This window comes from Prunus avium, chromosome 4 (assembly GCF_965620075.1).
Source record: "Prunus avium chromosome 4, drPruAviu1.hap1.1, whole genome shotgun sequence".
NCBI classification, from domain to species: Eukaryota; Viridiplantae; Streptophyta; class Magnoliopsida; order Rosales; family Rosaceae; genus Prunus; species Prunus avium.
Genome location: NC_142287.1, coordinates 27,815,587 through 27,838,445, shown reverse-complemented (window position 1 = coordinate 27,838,445; position 22,859 = coordinate 27,815,587). Strand labels below are relative to the sequence as shown.

Sequence of the window (22,859 nt, the reverse complement as noted above, 5' to 3'; positions counted from 1 at the left end):
AATACTAGATATTTAAGTTCAACATAAATGTCAAGTGATTCCCAAAAACAAATAACATATAAGATTCATCACTAGTAGATTGTCTTCTACCCTTTATCCATCAGATCTGCATCAAACAAAGAATAATATCAGTTCTTACTTGGGATGCACTAAACTGGGAATTAAGTATATTGTGCAGTTTGCAAAATTATATTGTAGTAAGATGAGAGTTATAAGCTAACCTCATTGATGACGAAGTCGAGGATAACTGCTGCAGCAATCTTTTTACTAGTTCATCCGTCTCATTTTGCCTTGCCTGTAAACCTGCTAACTGATACTTTTGTGCAGCAGAATTCTCCTTCATTTCTGTTAACTCATTTGCTAGAAGCATACATTGTTTCTCTGCATCATCAGCCCTTTTAGTTGCCTCATCTGCCCTTCTTTTAGCCTCCTCAACTGTTGCATGACTGCATTGTCCAGCTTTAAATGTTTTGGGTTTCGGACCTGCTCCTAAGCCACGTATATAACCCGACTTAGGTGGACCAACAACTTTAGAAAGAACTGAGTCATATATTTCATCATCAGACATCAATTCAACAGATTCCTCATCTGTTTGTGGCAGGTTCTTCAGCTTTTTCATCTCATCCTACATAGTACATTTACATCATGTTTATGTACAATAAAGCTCAAAGGATCTGAAAAAGCTCAAAAGCAATAAAGACTTACAAAAGCATTCTTGGCATCTTCGCCAACCCATGTTGTTTTCTTTGTGCTAAATCTGGTGAGCTGAAACAAGTCTATGCGGCTAGGTTCTTCTCCAGTTTCAGAATTTCTCTATTTCATGTAGTCATAGACCACCATCATGTTATTTAGAAGTTCCATAAATTATAACTTCAAAAAATTTCAATGTAAGAAGATTGGAAGGGTCAAATGAAGCTTACATTTTCATATCTAATACGACTAAAGGCCTTTGTCCCAGCACAATGTGTGATCTTCAATTTCTTTCTATTTTCCTTATTTTTTGCACTACTTTTCTGCAAAAATAAGTATTAAAAGTAATGAGGAGCATTAGATGTATAACTAAACTAAAAGTAATGAACACCAATAGGAGGAACTAGATACCTTCCACTCATCTTTTTGCCATAATTGAACTAGATAGTTCCAATCATCCTCTCCCACTGTTTGAGGTCGATTTTCAAGTGCCTCCTCGGATCCATATGCTAGAAATTTCTGATGCAAATTGTAACGCCAAGTGTAGTATCTTCTCTTCATGTGATCCTTAATAGCCATATTCACATGAGGTTCATTGCTCAAATTGAATTTCTCCTAAAATTTTAAAGTTAACCATAAAAAAAATTAAACATGATTTAGGAGCCAAATACCTCACAGAAAACATAAGCAATGGAATGGAATTTAATGTACTTACACGGACCCGACGTATCATCAATGTAACATCTTTCCTTTCGATTTTTTTCCAACTATCAACTTGTAACGGAGCATTCCTTCGAACTATGCACCCTAAATTAGTGATGTAGCTTTGACAATTGTTTCCTACAGCTCTCCTGATATGCTCAGGAATGTCAATTTCAACTAAATCACCAGAACGTCTCTTCTTTGATAGCTCAATACCTAGTGTCTGTCCACGCCTTTTCTTGCTGCTTCTTGAACCTACATCAATACACAATATTTTCAATGTAAGAAGATTGACGAATTAATTAAAGACACTACTCTTTTGGTGAGTTTGATTTTCTATGTTATTATGCCAACAACAAACAGAAACTAAAAATTCATGCCAACAACAAACAAACAAACAAAGTTATTATGACACCCACCAGCAAGTTTAAACAGGCAAGTTAGCTTAAAAAATAGAGAATGTATAAATAGCAATTGCATACTTGTAGTGTTGATGTCCTCTTCCAAAGTAGGAAAGTGAGCTACTTGAGAAGACTCTGATAGTTCAGTATCCCGTGGAATCACTAATTTATCACGGTGGGAGGAAGATGACCCATACTGACTTGAAGTTGATGGCCTGGGGCGTTTGCATAGAGGTGTAGGTGAAGATGGAGGCGTTGATCGACATGTATTTTGGTTAGGATTGATGTTTGCAAGTCGGGGAGACTTTCGCAATTGATGCAATACCTTCGTAGCTCGTCCTCTACCAGCCATAGCAATTTAAAACCACTAATTTATCAGGTCCACTAGCCAAATTTAATAAGGATTCGATATCTTCTGCTTGCATACGACGAAGAAACCATTTTGGAAATTCTTTTTCTTGCTTCTTTTCTACATCCGTAATATTTTGGTTTTCCAGTTCAGCTTTATGTTCCCTACATAAAAAGATAGGCTAATATAAAATAAGTTGTAGACTGTTTTCTTCCCATTTGGCAACCACTTATTACATGTATCTTTATTACATGAAGGGCAAGCCAATTTTCCCTTTGTACTCCAACCAGACAAATCTGCGTATGCAGGAAGATCACTAATTGTCCATAATAATGCTGCATATAAACGGAAATTTTTTCCAGATTCAACATCATATGTAGCAATACCAACTTCCCACAATTCTTTCAACTCTTTGATTAAAGGTTGAAGAAATACATCAATGTCTTTCCCAGGAGCAAAGACATCATAAAAAAAGGATCTTTCATACATTTCCACGGGGGTAGATTGTATGGAACAAGAAAAACCGGCCACATGCTATAATTTGTACTCATGTTCCCAAATGGGTTGAATCCATCACTCGATAACCCCAGTCTAACATTGCGCGAATCCAATGCAAATGATTCGTGCTCTCGATCAAAGTCTTTCCATGCTTCAGAATCAGCTGGATGTCTCAACACCCCATCATCAATTCTTCTATCCTTATGCCACCTCATATCTAGAGCAGTTTTTTGGGATATAAAAAGCCTTTGCAACCTCGGAATTAAAGGCAAGTGTCTTAAGATTTTTTGGGGAACCTTTTTCCTCTTGTCATTGCCTATAACATACCTAGGGGTATGACATTTTGGACACTCTTGTTCATCTTCATATTCCTCCCAAAAAAGCACACAATTATTTTCACATACATGAATCTTATCATAACCAAGACCCAACTCTCGAATAATTTTTTTTGCGTCATGATAAGATCTTGGTATCGTGTTACCATCAGGAAATGCCTCTTTTAACAGCTGAAGCAAAGCTGTAAAAAATTTATTGGTGCATCGGTTAATTATCTTCAAGTGAAGCAACTTCACCATGAAAGACAACTTAGAGAAATTCCTACATCCAGGATACAATTCTTGCTCTGCATCACTCACCAATTTTGTAAAACTCTTTGCTTCTTCACTAGGAACATGATCTTGTGATTCCCCATCATCCCCAAACCTATTTTCTTGCAAGTCATGTAGCATTTCAAATACCTCATCACCTTCCTCTTCACTTTCCTCTTCCTCTAAATCATCATCACTCTCTTCTTCTCCATGAAATATCCATTTAGTGTAGTCCATAATCATTCCATTTGCGTATAAATGGTCCTCAACTTGATGTGGAGATCTATAAAGTAGGTTGTTGCATCTATTACATGGACATAACATTTCAGTGATCCCTGGTTTCATGTGCCCAATTGCGAAATTAATGAACTCTTTCACCCCATGAATATACTGTGTTTTTCCCCTAGTGTGCATATGAATCCAACCCTTATCCATCTCTAATCAAACCCAAAAAAGAAAGAAAAAAAGAAAGTAGTGGTGATTAGTATAAATCTGGGTTTTATGGTCTTACATGTACGTGTATGAAACTAGCCTAAAGCAAACAAAATTGGTAAGACAATAATGTGCATTACCCCTTTTTTTTAAAAACAATACAGGTCATGCTTACCAGAGAAGCAGAGCATGTTTTGAATGCTCTGTATCTCTGGTTTTTTATTTTGGATCATTAATTGGTAAGACATCAAAGTGAAGGCTAATAAAAGCCAACTACATGCTACCAAATGCATCTCTTTTTTCCCCCCTCTAAGACAAGGCACTACTAACGGTAATGTATAATATTCCAAGACCCAAAATCCTTCTTTGATACTTAATCTCAGAATCCTCAGAAACAAACATGAACACACCAAGAAGAAACTAACAGAACCCACTTTGACTCATATCTCCGTTTTGATTGATGCCAAAAGAATGTTTCAATGAACTAGATCTAATTCCCTACATAAACTATGAAAACATTACTGAATTTCTGAAAGCATACAAGAGTAATGCAATAATATTTTCATCAAGTAAACCCAAAACAAAATCATAGTTAGGAAAATTGATATCACAGTGGAACTCAAAATCACAGTGAATAGAGAATTAGGGAATAGAGAATAGAGAATCATAATCAGTCACAATCGTACTCAAATCAAACTCAAATGAATTCAAAACTTACATTGAAACCAAAGAGAAATAGAAAGCTCACTTGATATTGGGAGAAAACCTGGAAATCGAAACCACGGAGACGAAAAGGACGACGAAGAGACGCTCGCTCGACGAAGAAGATGGTCTTGCTCGCTCTGGTCTCTCGATCTTGTCTCGCTCGCTCTGAGCTCGCGCTGGTCTCCTTCGGATTTCGCTCATCTCGCTCTGAGCCAGCCAGCGCGTTTTGAAAAATATAAATAAAGTTTTAAAAAAGTTAATCGGTCACTGATGTATTAAATGAGAGAAGTAAGGCTGCCTTGGCATATGTGTTCGTCACTAACTATATAATTTCAGTTGTTTTCAGTGACTAATTTAAATAATGGTCAGAAAATTTGGTCATTGAAAATTAAAAAATAGGGGTAAATTATTTTAGTGACCACGTAGTATTATTAGTCATTAAATTCACTGTATTTGTGACCATTATTCATGTGGTCACAAGGAAATTGGTCACTACTGACCTTTTTTCTTGTAGTGTTACTTAGATGAATGTTGCTGGGCCATTGATGATCTCTCATTCTTTTGATGCTTGTTTACTGACTTTCTACTTAAATTAAAATTAAAAAAACTTGTGCTTTGCTCACTATCATTTTTGTCCCCTTATATGATTGTTGTTGAATATATGGCTTTAAAACATTGCATATAGGTTTAGTAAGTCAGAGTGCTTCAACTTTTCTAAGTAATTGCACCTCTTGCTCAACTAAAAAGAGACTCTTTAATTGGATTGCTGACTTTTCTTAGTCTCAATTGCCGGCCTCAAATTTCCATAAATATGTTGCTTTGCTTGCAATGCTTGCTTCTTTGAATCTGAATGTTGGTTTTGAACTAAAATTAGTGTGTGGAGTGTTTGTCCCAGATTGAAAAATTAAGGGACCTAGCCTGGATTTATAAGGAGTTGGGCTACTCCTCCCATAGCCAATCGGTTTTGAGGTTGACCCTCAACTTCCTTCATGGTATCATAGCAAGGCTTCAACATATGTGAAAACTTGACGCAACTTTATCCTGCGTAACTCAATTTAAGGTGAATCATATGAATACTTCGTGTGTTGTGTATGTGATTTTGATATTATATTTTCTTGTTTGACTATATTGGCACGGTTTTGACATAAACTCACAAACGAAGGTGTGAGGAAAGTAGCAGGAGACGAAACAAAATAACCAATGCGAGCTAAATTACTTTGTCACGCCATTGAAATGTAGCATAGTTCGATATGTCAAATTAACCTTTTCAAAAGCATTGAATATCCAAAATGATTTTGAATGGGATATGACTTTTCTATTTTGAAATATGGCATGTGGTGCCTCTTGTATAATTTGGTGTTGCAGCTTCTCCTTTCCCTCCAGTAGATTTCCTAAACACACCGCCAACGAACTCTGGTATCAAAGAAAACTGTTAGGCCCCGTTTGGTTCACGGAATAGATTTGAGGGGAAATCAATTCCCATGTCATTTCCCAAGGAATGGGAATGAAAGATTCATTTCCCACGTTTGGTAATGTTGGGAAAGTAACCGGGAGATTTCACTTTGTTTCCTTTCCCATGTTTGTTTTGAGTAGGAATGGAAAACAAAGTTTGTATAATTTTCCAATTATATCCATATTAAATCAAATAAAAAAAAGAATGCATTTAGTGATACGTTGTAATTATAAATTGTTCATAGGGACAAAATAGTCATGAAAATTGTGCATTGAATGTTGGTTCATTTTCCCAAACTTTCCTATGAGGAGGGAAACCAAAACCCAAGTTAAGAGAAGGGCATCACTTTCCCCCCTACTTTCCCATGTGCAAGGCATTCATTTCCCATGCCGGACTTACCAAACATGGGAAAGGAATTGAATTCCCATTCCCAAGTCTCCTTTCCCATGAACCAAACGGGGAACGCATCAGGATTTGTGTTTGATTGATGCTCCAAAGATTGTAGAGAGCCTCATTTGTGAACAATCATTTTCTTGGTCATGACATGATAATGGCACATCAAACGCATCAGGATCAAGCAGGACAGAGTTGCGTAGGGCGCCAAGAATAAAGGGCCTATGAGTAAGCCCAAAAAATAAGAGAACGAAAAGGGCCTTTTTGTAAGTGTTCGACTGGATTTTTTTAGATTTCTGCCTATTTTCCATTACAATAGGCCAATTTATATTCTAATTAATAATATAAAAAAAAAGTAAACGAATAATTACCCTTTAGAGATATTTAGTTATATACCAATTTTTAGCACTAGTGTTATACATAAACTATACACCATTTAATTTCTATAAACACAAAACAAACAAAAAAACAAAAAAACCCAAAAAATGATAGTTGGCCGTATTGAATTTAATTTTGATTATTAAATTACTAGTGATTATTGATTATTAATATATCAATAAACATATATTAATAATTAGCTTTTCCTAGTTTAGCTAATTATTAATATATCAATAAACATATAAATTAATGACAAGTTGACTTGATTTCACAGGAGTTGTCCTTATATTAAGCTTTTGTGGCTTTCAAAGTTGACTAATTAGTATTATATATCCTTGAAGATTTCTACAGGAAGTTTCTTTAATGTCGGATGGACATGCAATTTAGATAATATAATAAACAGAATAATTCAATACTTTGAATTTCGAACTGCACAGGCTGTGTCTTTCTGGGATTATATGAAGGTGAGGTGTTCGTTAAGAAACTCAAGCCTGGAACAACATCATGGTTTCAGAGATGAAGGTTGAAGTCACTCACAAGGAAACAATTAAACCATCCTCTCCAACTCCTTCACATCTTCAAACTACCGACCTCTCTGTTTTTGATCAGCTTTCTCCTGATGTTTATATACCACTACTTCTCTTCTACCCCAACAATAGTAGAGATGATGAGGCCAATAATATTGATCACCATTCTTCCGTTGCGGAAAGATCCAAGATTCTGAAGACATCATTATCTGAAACCCTAACTCACTTCTACCCCTTTGCAGGTGAATTCGAATATAATGTTTCAATTTCTTGCAATGATCATGGGGCTGCATTTTTTGAAGCTCGAGTGAACTGTCCCATATCGACGATTTTAGACGAACCTGATTTTGGGATCCTTAAAAAATTGCTTCCAACTGGTATAGGATCTACACAAGCAGACACAGGCTATCTTCTACTAGTCCAGGCCAACTTCTTTGAATGCGGTGGGTTGGCAATTGCAATTGGTGTCAGCAGTTCACATATCATCACCGATGCCTACACACTCAGCACATTCATTAAAAGCTGGGCTGATATTGCCCTAATGGGCTCCACTACTACTGATCATCATGCCCTGCTTCCCAAGAAATTTGGTGCTGCAGCTACTCTTTTCCCACAACTGGATTTCCTGAACTCACCTCAATCTGCGTTGGAGTTTGCTGTAGAAAAGTGCATAACAAAGATTTGTGTTTCATGCCTCAAAGATTGCTGCTCTAAAGTCCAGAGCTGCCAGTGCCACCGTGCCAAATCCAACACGTGTTGAAGCAGTGTCAGTGCTCATTTGGAAGTGTGCCACGGAAACATCTCGATTATCAAACTCGGGTGTTGTAAGGGCTTCCGAGTGGGCTTCCGTGGTGAACATACGGAAAATATTGGTGCAGCAGCCATTGGCATATGACTTAATGGGAAATCTTGTGGGGCTCTTTTCAGTGAGAACCGAGGCAAGTGAAGTAGTAGACATTGATGTTCAAAGCTTGGTTGCCAAATTGAGGAAAGGGGTTGAGGAATTTAAAATAAACTATGGAAATGGAGTTAGTGGGGAGGAAGCATGTCAATTCTTCAGAGTTTTTGGGAACCTCATGACAAGGGATGTAGACAACTATAACTGCAGCAGTTGGTGCAGGTTTCCTTTCTATGTGTTGTGAATTAATGACTAACTCACTGCCCTTTTAAGATCTTGTTGTTGATGGACTTTAGACAAAGAACTCAATGATGGATGAGTCTTACACACACACACATAAATTAACCAAGCACAAATGACACAAGTGTTTATAGAGGTTCAGCAAATTGCCTACATCCTCTTTGGTGATCACCTTGAGAAATTTCACTAATGAAGATATGTTACAACTTTTGTTTACAAAGGAAACCCCCTTAGAACACTACCCTCACAATCTGTTTCTCTCACACCCTTGCTCAACACCTTGATACACTTAGAGAACTCTCTTGCTCTCACACTTGGCTTTTCTGAAACTCTCACAGAAAAACTCTAACTTCTGCTCCAGCCACTTCCTAATTATCCAACTTGTTTTCTCCTCTTGTGTTATCTTACTTCATCCCATTACCTACACAAGCCAATGGACAAGAGATAGGATATCTGATTGTCCTCCACGTTCTTTCCTTTTAGTCACCACTTAGACTAAGGGTCAGATCAGGTAGGTAAAGTAATCTCACTCAGCCACCTCCATTAAACCAGAAAATGGAGTGGAGATTATTCAAAACAAGATAACCAATTAGCCATGAGTGCTCTCCCAACTTATCCAGCACGTAGTCAACATTCATTTAACTCAGAAGTGACCCACAAAGCTTCTGAAATCATGTGGAAAGCGATAACCATCGAAAACACAGTTGAAAACACGTAAGGAAACGTCACAGCACGACTGGAGCGACCGGTCGTCAGGAATGGGCGACCGGTCGCCAGAAATTTTTCCTCCAGACTTTGAATCTGCTTCTAAGCGACTGGTCGCAAATGTCAAGCGACCGGTCGCTCGTGTTCCTGCGACCGGTCGCAAATAACTAGCGACCGGTCGCTCGTCGATTTCTTACGAGACTTCGAATCTGCTTCAAAACGACCGGTCGCAAATGTCCAGCGACCGGTCGCTTTTAGGCAGATTCAAAACCATCCTTTGAGCGCCAAAAAACTTTGTATCCTTTTAGGTGAGCCATTTTTCCAACAATCTCCACCATGGCGAGCCTAATACTCCTTGTGGACATCATTGCCTTCCAGGACATCTGTAATGTCTTGAGAATCGCCCTGATAACTCTCAAGAACTCCACCTCAATCTTTAGCATGTAACAAGATTGAGCAAGCTCAAACAATGCTTGAACTTTGCTGTTTTGACTGGCTTTGTTAGGCAATCTGAAGCGTTCTCATTTGTATGAACCTTCATTATTGTGATGTCTCCATCATTCACCCAATCCCTTATCCGGTGGTATCTCACATCAATGTGTTTGGACCTCCCATGGAACACTTGATTCTTCACTAAGCAAATAGCACTTTGACTGTCACTTAGAATCACCACCAAGTCTTGAGCTATCCCGAATTCCTTTGCCAATCTCTTCAGCCATACCGCTTCTTTTGAAGCTTCCGTTAACGCCATATACTCCGCTTCCGTAGTAGACAAGGCACTAACCGATTGTAACACTGCTCTCCAACTAATCGGTCCTCCACCACAAGTGAAGACATATCCTGTGGTGGATCTCCTCTTGTCTAAATCTCCTGCATAATCAGAATCTACATACCCCGACACACATGCCTTTCCTTGTTGTCTTTCAAACAATATCCCAAGCCTTTTGGTGCCCTTCAAGTACCTGAGAATCCATTTTGCTGCTGTCCAATGTTGCCTTCCAGGATTCGCCATATACCTTGACACCACACTAACGGCTTGGGCTAAGTTGGGGCGTGTGCACACCATTGCATACATGAGACACCCTACCAAGCTTGCATATGGAACTTTACTCATTTCCTCCTTCTCCACATTCGTAGAAGGACATTCTTTTGCACTTAACTTAAAATGCTCCGCCAAAGGAGTAGACACCGGTTTGCAATCCATCATATTAAACCTTTCAAGTACCTTGGAAATGTACTTGCTTTGTGACAGCCACAACTTGCCTTCCTTTCTGTCTCTCCTTATCTCCATTCCTAGGATCTTTTGTGCAGCACCAAGATCCTTCATGTCAAACTCCCTTCCAAGCAATGTCTTCAAATTCTGGATTTTTGACATGTCCTTACATGCAATTAGCATGTCATCAACATAAAGAAGCAAAAGGATGAAGTTACCATCCTTGAATGCATGAGAGTAAACACAACAATCAGATTCACATCTTCTATACCCAATCTTCATCATGTAAGAATCAAAGCACTTGTTCCACTGCCTTGGAGATTGCTTCAGCCCATATAAAGACTTCTTCAACCTGCAAACCAGATTTTCCTTCCCTGCTTCAATGAACCCTTGAGGTTGGCTCATGTAGATGTCTTCCTCCAATTCACCATGAAGGAAAGCAGTCTTCACATCCATTTGCTCCACCTCCATGTCCTCTTGTGCTACTATGGAGAGTAGTAGTCGTATAGAAGTATGTTTCACCACCGGAGAGAAGATTTCATCATAATCAACTCCCTCCTTTTGCAAGAATCCTTTTGCCACCAACCGAGCTTTGAATAAGGTGGCACCCTTCTCATGCATTTCTTCTTTCTTCCTAAACACCCATTTGCAGCCAATAACCTTGCGACCTTTGGGTTTAGGAACTAACTCCCAAACTGAGTTTTGGTGTAGAGATTCCATCTCTTGCATCATAGCTTCCATCCAACTTTCCCGTTCCTTGTTCTCAACAGCTTCTTGGAACGTGGTTGGTTCTTCTTCACTAGCATTTAGGGCATAGTGAACTGCATCCGTCTCCCATCCAAACCTTTGAGGTGGTTTGATGGTTCTCTTGGGCCTGGACCGAGCTATAGATGATGGCTCCACCTGTTCTTGAGCCTCTTCTTCTTCTTGAGTGTGTTGTTGAAGCTGCCCAGCTTCTTCCTCTTCAATGTCAGACTCCACCTCCTCCTGAACGTCTTCAGTTGGCTGTTTCCGTGAAGTCTTTCTTGACACCTTCTTGAGTGGAACTTCAATGGTTGTTTCTTTCTCAACAACATCCTCCTTTGCCTCTGAATTCTTGACTTTGTTCATAGGTATGGTCTTCTCATCAAACACAACATTTCTGCTGAGTATCTTCTTGTGGTTCACTGGATCCCACAGCTTGTAGCCCTTCACACCACTCTCAAATCCGATGAAAATACATTCAAGAGACTTTGGCTTCAACTTGGATCTTTCATCACTAGGAATAAGTGCATATGCACTGCACCCAAACACCTTAAGATTCGAATAATCGATTGACCTTTTAGACCATACCTCCTCTGCACACTTGAACTCAAGATTTCTTGAAGGCGATCGGTTAACCAAATAGGCAGCGTGGTTAACCGTTTCTGCCCAAAAAGATTCGGGCAACCCTGCATGAATTCTCATACATCTCTCACGCTCCATGAGAGTTCGGTTCATCCTCTCTGCAGCTCCATTTTGTTGGGGTGTCTTCTTCACGGTAAAGTGCCTCTTAATGCCTTCACTTTTGCAAAACTCAAGGAACTTGCTGTCCTTATATTCACCACCATTGTCACTCTTTAGGATCTTGATCTTTCTTCCGGTTAGGTTCTCTACTTCCGCCTTCCACTCTTTGAATTTGGTGAAGACCTCAGATTTCTCCTTCATGAAGTAGACCCAAACCTTCCTGGAAAAATCATCCAAGAAAGTCACAAAATAGCGAGCTCCACCCTTCGATTTAACCGGTGATGGCCCCCATACATCCGTGTGAATATAATCTAGCACACCCGTGCTTTCTTCCTCTTTGTTTCGCTGCTTGAAAGCTATTTTTGATTGCTTTCCCATGGTACAAAATCTGCAGAACTCAAGCTTGCAACTTTGAACACCTTTCAACAACTTTCTGTTGTGTAGTTCCTGCATGCCCCTCTCACTCATGTGCCCTAGCCTCAAATGCCAAAGCTGAGTTTCATCTTCCGAGTCCTTGCTTGTAGATACAGCTGCTCCACCTATGATTGTTGTACCACACAACCTATATAGACAGTTAGGTTGTATCTCTCCCTTCATAATCACAAGTGAACCTTTTGAGACTATGAGTTTCCCTCCATTTGCTTTGAATGAATAACCATTCTTATCAAGAGTTCCAAGGGAAATGAGATTCTTACGCAACTTTGGAATGTGCCTTACCATTCCAAGCGTCCTAACAGCCCCATCACGCATCTTTACCTTGATTGTACCGGTTCCTTTGACTCTACACATTGAGCCATCCCCCATCATCACTTCACTGCTATCTTCTTTCTCATACGTGTCAAACCACTCCTTGTTTGAGCACATATGATATGAGCATCCGGAATCCAAAATCCAATCGGAAGAGGAACACCTTGAAGAATTAGCCAATGCATTTGTTTTAACATTGCTATTAACACACAAAAGCTCACCATCACTTTCCGTGACATCCTCCGCTGTGTTCGCTGCATTCTTCCCTTTGTTCTTCTTCTCCTTCCATATGGGGCAATTCTTTTTCCAATGCTCCTTTGACCCACACTCGAAACAACCATCTTTCGCCTTGGATTTGGACCTTCCTCTATTGCCTTTCTTGCCTTCACGCTTCTTTGAACGGCCTCTCTCTCCGGTCTTTGCAACTAGACCTTCACCTTGAGAGTTTTCTCCCGAACGTTGAGTCATCCTATGGTGTGTCATGATGTCTTGCACCACAGGCTCAAAATCAAGAGTAACCTTTCCGAACATAAGAGTGGTTCGGAAGTGTTTATAGGACGAAGGTAAGGATGTCAACAACATGAGAGCCTTATCCTCCGGACTATAATTCACATCCATTCTCTGCAAGTCAGCAACACATCTATTGAAACTACTTAGATGTTCCATTAGATTTCCTCCCTCCTCCATCCGAAGATTTAGGAGTTCTTCCTTGAGGAAAAGTTTGTTGGACAACGATTTCCCTGCAAACATCTCTTCGAGCTTCTCCCATGTTTGCTTCGCTGTGTCCTTTATCACGTTGATGAGCACCTCATCGGAGAGATAGTTTTCGATAGCTCCTCTGGCTAACTCGTCAAGAACTCCCCACTCATCATCCGTCATGCTTGCTGGCTTCTTCTCCTTGCCAACCAACACAACATGGAGTTGTTGTTGTGTAAGAGCTAACTTCATCCTTCGTTGCCAAAGAGTGAAGTTCTCCTTCCCTGTGAAAGGCTTTAACTCCACCTTCATGCTTGCTACTTGTGGTTGCTTCATATGCTGTGAACTGCTACCACTCTCAGCTTCCATGTCACTTGCCATCTTCAACACACTAGCACTCCAAGAGAAGAACTAGCTCCAGCTGCCAAACACAGCTCTGATACCACTTGTTGTGAATTAATGACTAACTCACTGCCCTTTTAAGATCTTGTTGTTGATGGACTTTAGACAAAGAACTCAATGATGGATGAGTCTTACACACACACACAGAAATTAACCAAGCACAAATGACACAAGTGTTTATAGAGGTTCAGCAAATTGCCTACATCCTCTTTGGTGATCACCTTGAGAAATTTCACTAATGAAGATATGTTACAACTTTGGTTTACAAAGGAAACCCCCTTAGAACACTACCCTCACAATCTGTTTCTCTCACACCCTTGCTCAACACCTTGATACACTTAGAGAACTCTCTTGCTCTCACACTTGGCTTTTCTGAAACTCTCACAGAAAAACTCTAACTTCTGCTCCAGCCACTTCCTAATTATCCAACTTGTTTTCTCCTCTTGTGTTATCTTACTTCATCCCATTACCTACACAAGCCAATGGACAAGAGATAGGATATCTGATTGTCCTCCACGTTCTTTCCTTTTAGTCACCACTTAGACTAAGGGTCAGATCAGGTAGGTAAAGTAATCTCACTCAGCCACCTCCATTAAACCAGAAAATGGAGTGGAGATTATTCAAAACAAGATAACCAATTAGCCATGAGTGCTCTCCCAACTTATCCAGCACGTAGTCAACATTCATTTAACTCAGAAGTGACCCACAAAGCTTCTGAAATCATGTGGAAAGCAATAGCCATCGAAAACACAGTTGAAAACACGTAAGGAAACGTCACAGCACGACTGGAGCGACCGGTCGTCAGGAATGGGCGACCAGTCGCCAGAAATTTTTCCTCCAGACTTTGAATCTGCTTCTAAGCGACCGGTCGCAAATGTCAAGCGACCGGTCGCTCGTGTTCCTGCGACCGGTCGCAAATAACTAGCGACCGGTCGCTCGTCGATTTCTTACGAGACTTCGAATCTGCTTCAAAACGACCGGTCGCAAATGTCCAGCGACCGGTCGCTTTTAGGCAGATTCAAAACCATCCTTTGAGCGCCAAAAAACTTTGTATCCATTTAGGTGAGCCATTTTTCCAACACTATGAAACCAACTTCGGATGGGGAAAGCCCCACTGTGGGTGTGCCAGAGTACAGGAATGAAGAATCTAATTGTATTGATGGATACAAGGGATGGGGTTGGGATCGAAGTGTCCTTGACTTTCAAGGAAGAAACCATGGCCGTATTTGAAACCAATAAGGAGCTGCTTGCGTATGCTTCTGTGAATCCGACTGTCATTTAATTGCTACATACAAAAGAAAAAGACGGTGTATATTTGAAGGTATAGTATTAATAAATAAAACACTTGTTATAACATGGGTGTATTGATAACACCATGTAGCAGAGTTACGGTCATACTGAAAAAATTTGTCTTTCTTAATAATGGATCTTCGATGATCTCATTGTACCAAAAATAAAATTGAAAACGAGTGCCTTTCATTACGTTATATGTTTTTTTTTCCCCTTATTTGGTCCCGTGCTCAACCGCTGTGTCGCCAAGCTTAAGTTGTAGCTAGCTAGTGCCAAACTGATTGTTATCATGGTATTTGATTAATGCTCGAGACCCTGAATGAGGTTGAAAACTGTTGATGCTCTTTTTGGGGAGTGTCAACTTAGGTAAAGGAGTGCTAGACCTTCAGCAGGGGGAGAAGGTTGTGAATCCTCGATATGGACAGATCCTGTAGAAGGAAACAGAGAATAAGCAGTCGTCAAGCTTCGGACACCAGTGTGGTGCCTGCCGAAGGCTCTTCGATGCTTAAGTCATCTATATGTGGTAATTTTGGCAGAGTAACAGTAAATGTGAGAAAATAGTTACTCTTTTACTCGGGCACTGTTCTCTATTTATAGGGAAGTGAAAATGAGAGTTTTGCACAAAGTTTCGATGTGGGACTTTGTGCAAACTATTGTGGAGGTGACACGTGTCTGTGGCTCTAGGTTCTGTAGCCAGGAGCTTCGGCAGGTGGTTACCGCTTCGGAAGGGGGCCTTCCTTCGGTAAGCTAAGAAGGAGGTGATGTCACTCGTCTTCTAAGGGCTTGTCCGTGTGTCTTGTTTTCTTTCCTTTGGTAGCTGGCGTGTCTGCCTAGGTATCAGTTGTCTAATGCTGAATACACTTAGTTGATTATGGTGTAAACAAAAACGATGCAGAAATAGTTAGACAAACACATATATAAGTAAAACCCTTTTTTACTAAGCAAAAGGCAAATCCCAATGTAGGAGAATTCTGGGTACAAATGCAACGTTTTCTACTAAAAAAGTAGAGCCCACGCCAGCATCAAATACTTGCATGCAACGCTATCTGCTTTGAGAGAAGAAGACATAATGGCCATAATTGAAAGCAATATGGAGCTGCTTGCAGTCTCAGATAACCACAACCTCAAACTTGATTGACGAATTAGTTAATAACCAAGAACTTGATTGATGACAAAAGCTAATTATAAGATATGGGGATGGCATAGAAGCGTCCTTGACTCGATTGATGACAAAAGTCATGGCCGTATTTGAATGGACCCAAGTAGAGACTAACCTGGGCTATAGCACAGGTAAGGTTGATTTTCGGATGGATCAGATTGGAATCATGAGATTCCAATTCAAAAAGATTCGGAATGGAAATTCTATTCCAATTTCGTTTCAAAAAATTTCGGAATTTCAATTTCCATTCCAATACAGAAAACTTTGAATTTTTGGAAATTTTCAGAACTTACATTTTTTGGATTGTTTTTGAAAATTTCCGAAAGTAGTTCAAAATTCTAAACATGCCCAACCATTTGAAGGATTAAATTTGACTCAAAATTGAAAACTCATACGTACCATAAGCTTGGAAAACTATTATATATCTATTTGGTCATCATTAGTAATTGTGTGTAGTGTAAGCTTTTTTTTTTTGTTCAACTTGAAATTCATTAGATAAGGAAATTATGGTAAAAAGCCCAATAAAAAAGGATCACAAACGTAACCGTTTGCAAAGAGCCCATCCACACATAATATACACGATCCAACAAATAAGAGAAGAACATCAAAACCCAAAAGCCTAACAAAAACAACAAACAATAAAACAAAGACCAGGAAACCCTAGCCACCACAAGGAAGGATAAGCACCCAGCCACACTAGCATTGGAGAAACCCAGCATCCCAAGCATGAAGACAACACCAAGAACAAAGAACAGAGGAACTTGAAGAGTAGTCTGTAGGGGAAGAAGACGATGTCCTCCAACAATTAATAAGCGACAACTATGCTTTAGGGAGATCCCAAAGTCAAGCTGCATCAGTAGCCAACATGGAGCCATGGATCAGAAAAGGTTGACACAGTAGAGTTGAGGAGTTTGTAGGAAGTCGAGCCGAGCAGGGAGAGATCCAAAAACAAAATTGTGTAACATGGAAAGGAAGAGGATATGGGGCAAAAAGAGGAAAACAATAGTGGGTAGGTACAAAGGAGAATAAGAACCTCCACAAATGGGCATAAAGCCCAAGCAAAATCACCAACAAAGGGTGAGGACACTCAAACAGAGAGGGAGCAAACCTAATAAGATGAGAGAGAACAGAGAGAAAAATTGAGAAATTTGACTCCTATTCGTTTTGTGTGTAGTCTAAGCTTGAAACTCCAATATATTTCAAAATTTGGAATTTTTCGGCATCTCGAGATACATTCAATTCCAATCCAATTTTTATCGGAATTGATTTGGACTTGCCAAAATCGAAATTTTTTTGGATCAGAATCAGTTGGAATCAAATTTTCCAATCCAACTTGCACCCCTAAGCCCAGGTGGTTTTTTTAGCCCAAAGTCACATGTAGCCCACCTTAGGCCAACCCTATAGCCTACCCTGTAAGAACCGTGTCATGGGGAAACAAGAACGGTGAGCAATCCAACATCGCTCGGGGAGGGAAAGGTGAAGTGCTTTATATGTATGGGCATTTCTCTTCCTCGCAAGAGGCCTTTTGGGCAAGATAGCATTAGCTTGAGCCTAAGAACAAAACCGTGAGGGGGGAGGCCCAAAGCGGACAATATCTTACTAGGAGAGTTAAGTCATGACAAATGGTATCAGAGCTGGACCCTGACCGGAAGTGTGCCGGCGAGGACACTGGGCCCCAAGGGGGGTGGATTGTAAGACTCGTGTCTTGGGGAAAAAAGAACCGTGAGCAATCCACTACTACATTTAACCATTTGCGCGACGGGGAATAATTCGTCGCGCAAAGAACAATCGAGTCGCGCCAGATTCAGAGCGACAAATACAATCCCCGTCACGCAAAGTTCGTAAAGAAAGACTTTGCGCGACGAATATATGTTTTAGTCGCGCGATCTGCGACAAAGAACAATATTAGTCGCGCAAATCGAGCGACGGTTCATATTAGTCGCGCAAACATTCGTCTCACAAAAATAAGTGCGACGACAACTTAATCGTCGCAAAGTAGTTTGCGCGACGACTAACATTCGTCTCACAAAAATAAGTGCGACGACTAATATTCGTCTCACAAAAATCAGTGCGAAGACAACTTAATCGTCGCATAGTATGTTGCGCGACGACTAATATTCGTCTCACAAAAATAAGTGCGACGACAACGTAATCGTCGCATATTAGTTTGCGCGACGACCAACATTCGTCTCACAAAAATAGATGCGACAATAAAATAATCGTCGCATCTTATTTTGCGCGACGAATATTTGTACTCGCACGAAATTTAGTCGCATTGTCTTTTCTGCGACGAATCGTTTTCGTCGCGTAAAAATAAATATAGAGTTTTCAAATTTAATTTAAATTTATACTATTGTGTTAGCGCGACGGAAATTACTTTCGTCGCGCAAAATTAAATATATTTTATTTATTTTAATTTTACGTGTTTTTTATAATAAAATCTATTTGATTTAATTTTAATTGTATACGGTTTTTTTTTTTTGCAATATATAAAATCTTTTTGTAATAGAATAAAATTACAATAAAAAACCATAATGAAGTGGAAAAGATAATATAAATTTATATAATACAAGACAAAATGTTTAAAATGTAATTAAGAAAGTTAAAAACTAATTAAAAAATGTAGCAACATCTATGTTGTCGTCTTGCAAATGCGGCTCAGAAGTCTGGGCATGATCGACAGGGGCAGAAGTGTGGTGGCCATGCTCTGGTTGAGGGGGCTCGGAAGTCGACGAGGAACCAAAATGTGACGGGAGTGGAATGCCGGACCGAGAGAGGGACTCTATAAGCTGTGACATCTGGGTATTATATGAGGCCATTTGGCTAGCCATTTGGTTCTTAAGCTCGGCCACCTCCGCTTTCTAAGCAATCACTTCAGTTTCTGATTGGGACGATGGAGGAGCTCTAGGTTCCCGCCGTCTGGCATTCCCCATCCCTCGACAATATGACCCTGGCCTCCTCCCGAGACTCTGATCTAAGGTCTCTGTCAGTATTTGAAACCCCGCATCCGGTGGAGGATCCACAACATCGAGCGGAGTATCGGGAGGAAGCTGGGAGGCGGACTCTTGAAGAACCAACTGGCTCTTCTCTATCATGGTCGTCTATTTAACATAACATAAAATATGAATTAAAAACACACATACTATGAACTTGAATGCGTAAAACAATAATTAAAATGAAAGAATACTTACATGAAGGGACTCCGCCAACTCATTCCCGGGTCTAACATAAACGTCGCCAAACACGTCGATCTCCGGGAATTTGGACCCCCCCTTGATTGAACAAGAAAAGAAAATTGTTAGTACAAAAAAAACAAATTCATATTAATGACATATTAGAATTTTTATAAAAAAGATGATTTAATTATTACCCGCCGCCGCGCCTCCATCCTATATGAGAAGGGCCTGGAACCGGAATGATGGAGAAGAGTCTTCTTGTCCCTATTGCCCTTATTTGCTTTCGCCTTCTTCTGTTATACCAAAAATAAACGTATTAGTTAAAAATGAAATGAAATTAAAACAAAATAAATAAACATTAGTAAGAAACATATAATAAATTTCAACTTAATATAAAAAAATTACCACATAATCAGAGTCTTGAAAATGACTGCAGAGCCACGCCCAACTATCTTGGCGCCCCTCAAGCTCCTTCGGGCAACCCTGCTGAAGAGCGACCTGCGGATCATCATATGCCATAAAATGGTGGTGCAGATCGCTCTTCCACTGCTTGTACCTGTCACCAAAGAGTCTGTTGACATACCCCAACGACTCATCAGGGAGGTTCTCTAAATTGTAGTTCGCCTGCAATACATTAATTATATTCATTAAGTATTATAAATATATAAAATTTGAAAGCAAAACAATTAAAAAGCATACATACCGACAGCTGTCCGCGCACCACCGTCCGTATCTCGTCAGGTATGACCTTCCAAGATTTCCATTTCATCGGACAATGGGTCCGAACGACGTGACCAATGTCGTGTGCCAATGAGCTATGTTGGTCCGCCGTTGGTGCAGCTTGATGTCGCTCGTCGTATCCGATGTTGACACGAGTGTTGGTCACCCGGGTGGCCTTCGCCGTCTTCAACTGGCGACAACGTCCCCAGGTGTTCCTCTTCGCTGCAAACACATATAACATTAACATTAAATATATAATCCTACCAAAATATTGGTCTGAAACTGCTGGAGTTGAAGGAAATCTTTACCTGGTGGTTGTGAATCTGACGCACCAGCAGCAAGGGGCGAAGTGTCCATCATATGGGGGGGGCGATGACGCAGCCTGGCGCTAACAGGTTGCGCCACTGATGACTCAGATGACACCGCCACATGGGAGACGTGAGGAGAAACCGGCATAACGTCCACCTGTGGTGGGGCAGTGGCAGCCGACGTCGAAGTCAGGGGAGGCAAAGGCTGTGCAGTCGTCATCGCCTTACGAGTTCTGATAAGCTCCGACATCTGCACGAAACAAACATTTATAATAAAAATAACCCCAACAACTAATCAAGAACAAATTCAATATTAAACATATTCATTCACCAAATACGAACAAATCAAATTGCAAAAACTCATGGAATCAATCCTTGATATACTAGAATAATTTCTACCTAAATAAAAAAGAAAAACACATCATTCCATTATGTGAAGCAAACCGAAGAACCTCAATTCCAAACAAATTCAAATTTACAAAATGAAATGGATAAATGCAATATGAACAATAAAACAAACCCAAGAACAACAATTCCAAAAAATTTCAGATTTACATAATTAGAAACCTACGGGATTTTGACATATACAATCGTTGTTTTGCTATCAAATAATACAATTTCAACACAATGCAGTCACCCTAACATGAATGCGTACGTATCCTAACAGATTTTGTATTTTGTAATTTTCAAAGTTCAATCAAACTGTAGTTTCCCAAAAAAAAAATGCAGAGAAACTTGTTTGAAACTTAGCACAAAACAAAAAGGAAACAGACTAAGCAATTTCAACACTGACAAAATCCTAACATAAAATCTGAAATCATATCTGAAACATAAAATCCTAACCAACCATCAGACTAAGGACACAGAAATCACAAACATAAATTATAAAATTTAAAGAAAATCAGAAATAGACTAAGCAATTTCACTGCCCACAAAATCCTAACATAAAATCTGAAATCAATTCTGAAACATAAAATCCTAACCAACCATCAGACTAAGGAAACAGAAATCACAAACAGAAATTATAAAATTTAAACAAAATCAGCAATGGATTAACAAAATTTAAAGAAAAATAAAACAGAAATTATACCAGAGAATGTGAGAGGCAGTGGATGCGAGAGGCAGCGTGAGAGGAACAAGGAGATGGCGACAGAGACACGCAGAGGGAGGAAACCGTGTGTTTTCACCAATGGGGGGTTCGGGTTGGACAGAGAGGGAGAGAATTTGAGGTCAGTGAGGGGGAAAGGGAGAGAGGGTTTGTGGTTTGGTTAGGCGGCGTTGACGGTGCGGCGGAGGCTAGGTTGGAGAGAGAGAGAGGGAGAGAATTTGAGGTCAGTGAGGGAAAGGGAGAGAGGGTTTCTGAACTTAGGGGGCGTCGACGGTGGGCGGGGGAGTTTGGGTTGCAGAGAGAGGGAGAGAATTTGAGGTCAGTGAGGAGGAAAGGGAGACGGCTGGAGGAATGTGACGGCGTAGGTGGGCACGGCTGGTGGTGGTCTGGACGGAAGGGCACGGCTGGAGGAAGAGATGGGGATTTTCGCGGAGGAAGACAGAGTGAAACAGAGAGTCGCGTTCTGATGAAAAATATACAGGACCTTGCGCGACGTAACCTTATCCGTCGCCCAAATTCAATTTTTAACCTTGCGCGACCAACAAGTCTAATAACGTCGCGCAAAACGATAATTTAATCTTGCGCGACAAAACAATTTACGTCGCTCAACGTCGATATTTCAATCTTGCGCGACACAAAAGGAGAAACGCGTCGCGCAAATTCGATATTTGCGTCTTGCGCGACCAAACAACCATTAGTCGCGCATATATTTTTTAATGCGCGGCAAAATGAAGCGCCACAATTTCGCGGCATTGCGCGACGTAAATATCTCTGCGTCGCGCAAATCCTGAACCCTGGAACCCTAAACCCTGAACCATAAACCCTAAACCCTAAATGCTGAAAACTATAACATTGCGCGACGATAATGTCCGTCTCCCGAAACTATTTTGCGCGACATATTATACAGCAGCGTCGCGCAATGATATTTGCGCGACGAAACAATGCGTCTCGCAAACAGTTTCATTTATAACCGTTAAATATATTGTCCCATTTCTGGATCTCTGAATATTTTTTATTTGCTATTTTTGGGGTATCCAGTCTCACAGTATATACAAACACGTTTGACGGTTGGATCGTTGAAACGAGTTTCGTATAATGCGTATGCCATCAAAACCCAATTCATTCTCTATAACAATAGAAAGTTTGCTTATACTTTTGTTATATATACCTTTAGATTTTGTGGTATCCACTACTGTACATCATTTTAATTGAAGATCAAATTCAATCATTGTATTTATATAGGGTCAATGAGTCTAGTTGTAAAAAATTATGAAAATCGGAATTAAAATAACCGTTAAATCGTGATTTTTCATTTATAACCGTTGAAGTACCTTGGTTCGTTACAAGATTTCTGAATATTTGTTTTTTGTGATTTTTGGGGTATACGATCTTGCAGTATATACAAACATGTTTGATGGTTGGATCGTTGAAACTAGTTTTGTAGAGTTGAAAGAACACTTTTTAGTTTCAAAATATATTTCGCACATTTGTCTTCCTTGTTCTCTCCCAGCTATAAAACAGGCGTTCCCGCACAACGAAGGTCGTGACCAATTTACTGAGATTTAAAGTGTAATTATTTGAGATGCAAATGAAATTT

At 40.0% G+C, this 22,859-nt stretch overlaps 4 protein-coding genes across 4 annotated transcripts; 1 reads left to right on the top strand and 3 right to left on the bottom strand.

Annotated features, from left to right (window-relative positions):
- Positions 1-58: 58 nt before the first annotated feature.
- Positions 59-2,152, bottom strand: LOC110768036 (uncharacterized). The gene is made up of 7 exons (XM_088252752.1): positions 1,875-2,152; positions 1,406-1,647; positions 1,102-1,305; positions 921-1,013; positions 706-813; positions 222-430; positions 59-106 (listed from the first exon to the last, which is right to left on the bottom strand). The coding sequence occupies exons 1-7, from the start codon at positions 2,143-2,145 to the stop codon at positions 94-96; spliced, it is 1,140 nt and encodes a 379-aa protein (XP_088108878.1). The 5' UTR covers positions 2,146-2,152; the 3' UTR covers positions 59-93.
- A 406-nt stretch (positions 2,153-2,558) lies between these two features.
- On the bottom strand, positions 2,559-3,662 carry LOC148295155 (uncharacterized). Its single transcript, XM_088252407.1, has one exon. The coding sequence runs from the start codon at positions 3,660-3,662 to the stop codon at positions 2,559-2,561; it is 1,104 nt and encodes a 367-aa protein (XP_088108533.1).
- Positions 3,663-7,099: 3,437 nt separating this feature from the next.
- Positions 7,100-8,257, top strand: LOC110768035 (akuammiline synthase 1-like). The gene is made up of 2 exons (XM_088252405.1): positions 7,100-7,773; positions 7,817-8,257. Exons 1-2 carry the CDS (start codon positions 7,105-7,107, stop codon positions 8,255-8,257), a joined length of 1,110 nt encoding a protein of 369 aa, XP_088108531.1. The 5' UTR covers positions 7,100-7,104.
- Positions 8,258-18,811: 10,554 nt separating this feature from the next.
- On the bottom strand, positions 18,812-19,895 carry LOC148295154 (uncharacterized). The gene is made up of 5 exons (XM_088252404.1): positions 19,830-19,895; positions 19,532-19,750; positions 19,321-19,419; positions 19,142-19,222; positions 18,812-19,051 (listed from the first exon to the last, which is right to left on the bottom strand). The coding sequence occupies exons 1-5, from the start codon at positions 19,893-19,895 to the stop codon at positions 18,812-18,814; spliced, it is 705 nt and encodes a 234-aa protein (XP_088108530.1).
- Between the last annotated feature and the right edge of the window lie 2,964 nt (positions 19,896-22,859).

Coding starts and splice junctions, on each gene's coding strand:
- LOC110768035 (XM_088252405.1), top strand. CDS start 7,105: ATGAAGGTTGAAGTCACTCACAAGGAAACAATTAAACCATCCTCTCCA. Junction 7,774..7,816: donor AATCTGCGTTGGAGTTTGCT/GTAGAAAAGTGC, acceptor CATGCCTCAAAG/ATTGCTGCTCTAAAGTCCAG.
- LOC110768036 (XM_088252752.1), bottom strand. CDS start 2,145: ATGGCTGGTAGAGGACGAGCTACGAAGGTATTGCATCAATTGCGAAAG. Junction 1,648..1,874: donor AGAGGACATCAACACTACAA/GTATGCAATTGC, acceptor GTATTGATGTAG/GTTCAAGAAGCAGCAAGAAA. Junction 814..920: donor GTCGTATTAGATATGAAAAT/GTAAGCTTCATT, acceptor TACATGAAATAG/AGAAATTCTGAAACTGGAGA.
- LOC148295155 (XM_088252407.1), bottom strand. CDS start 3,662: ATGGATAAGGGTTGGATTCATATGCACACTAGGGGAAAAACACAGTAT.
- LOC148295154 (XM_088252404.1), bottom strand. CDS start 19,895: ATGAAATGGAAATCTTGGAAGGTCATACCTGACGAGATACGGACGGTG. Junction 19,420..19,531: donor TTCAAGACTCTGATTATGTG/GTAATTTTTTTA, acceptor TTGGTATAACAG/AAGAAGGCGAAAGCAAATAA. Junction 19,223..19,320: donor GGATGGAGGCGCGGCGGCGG/GTAATAATTAAA, acceptor TGTTCAATCAAG/GGGGGGTCCAAATTCCCGGA.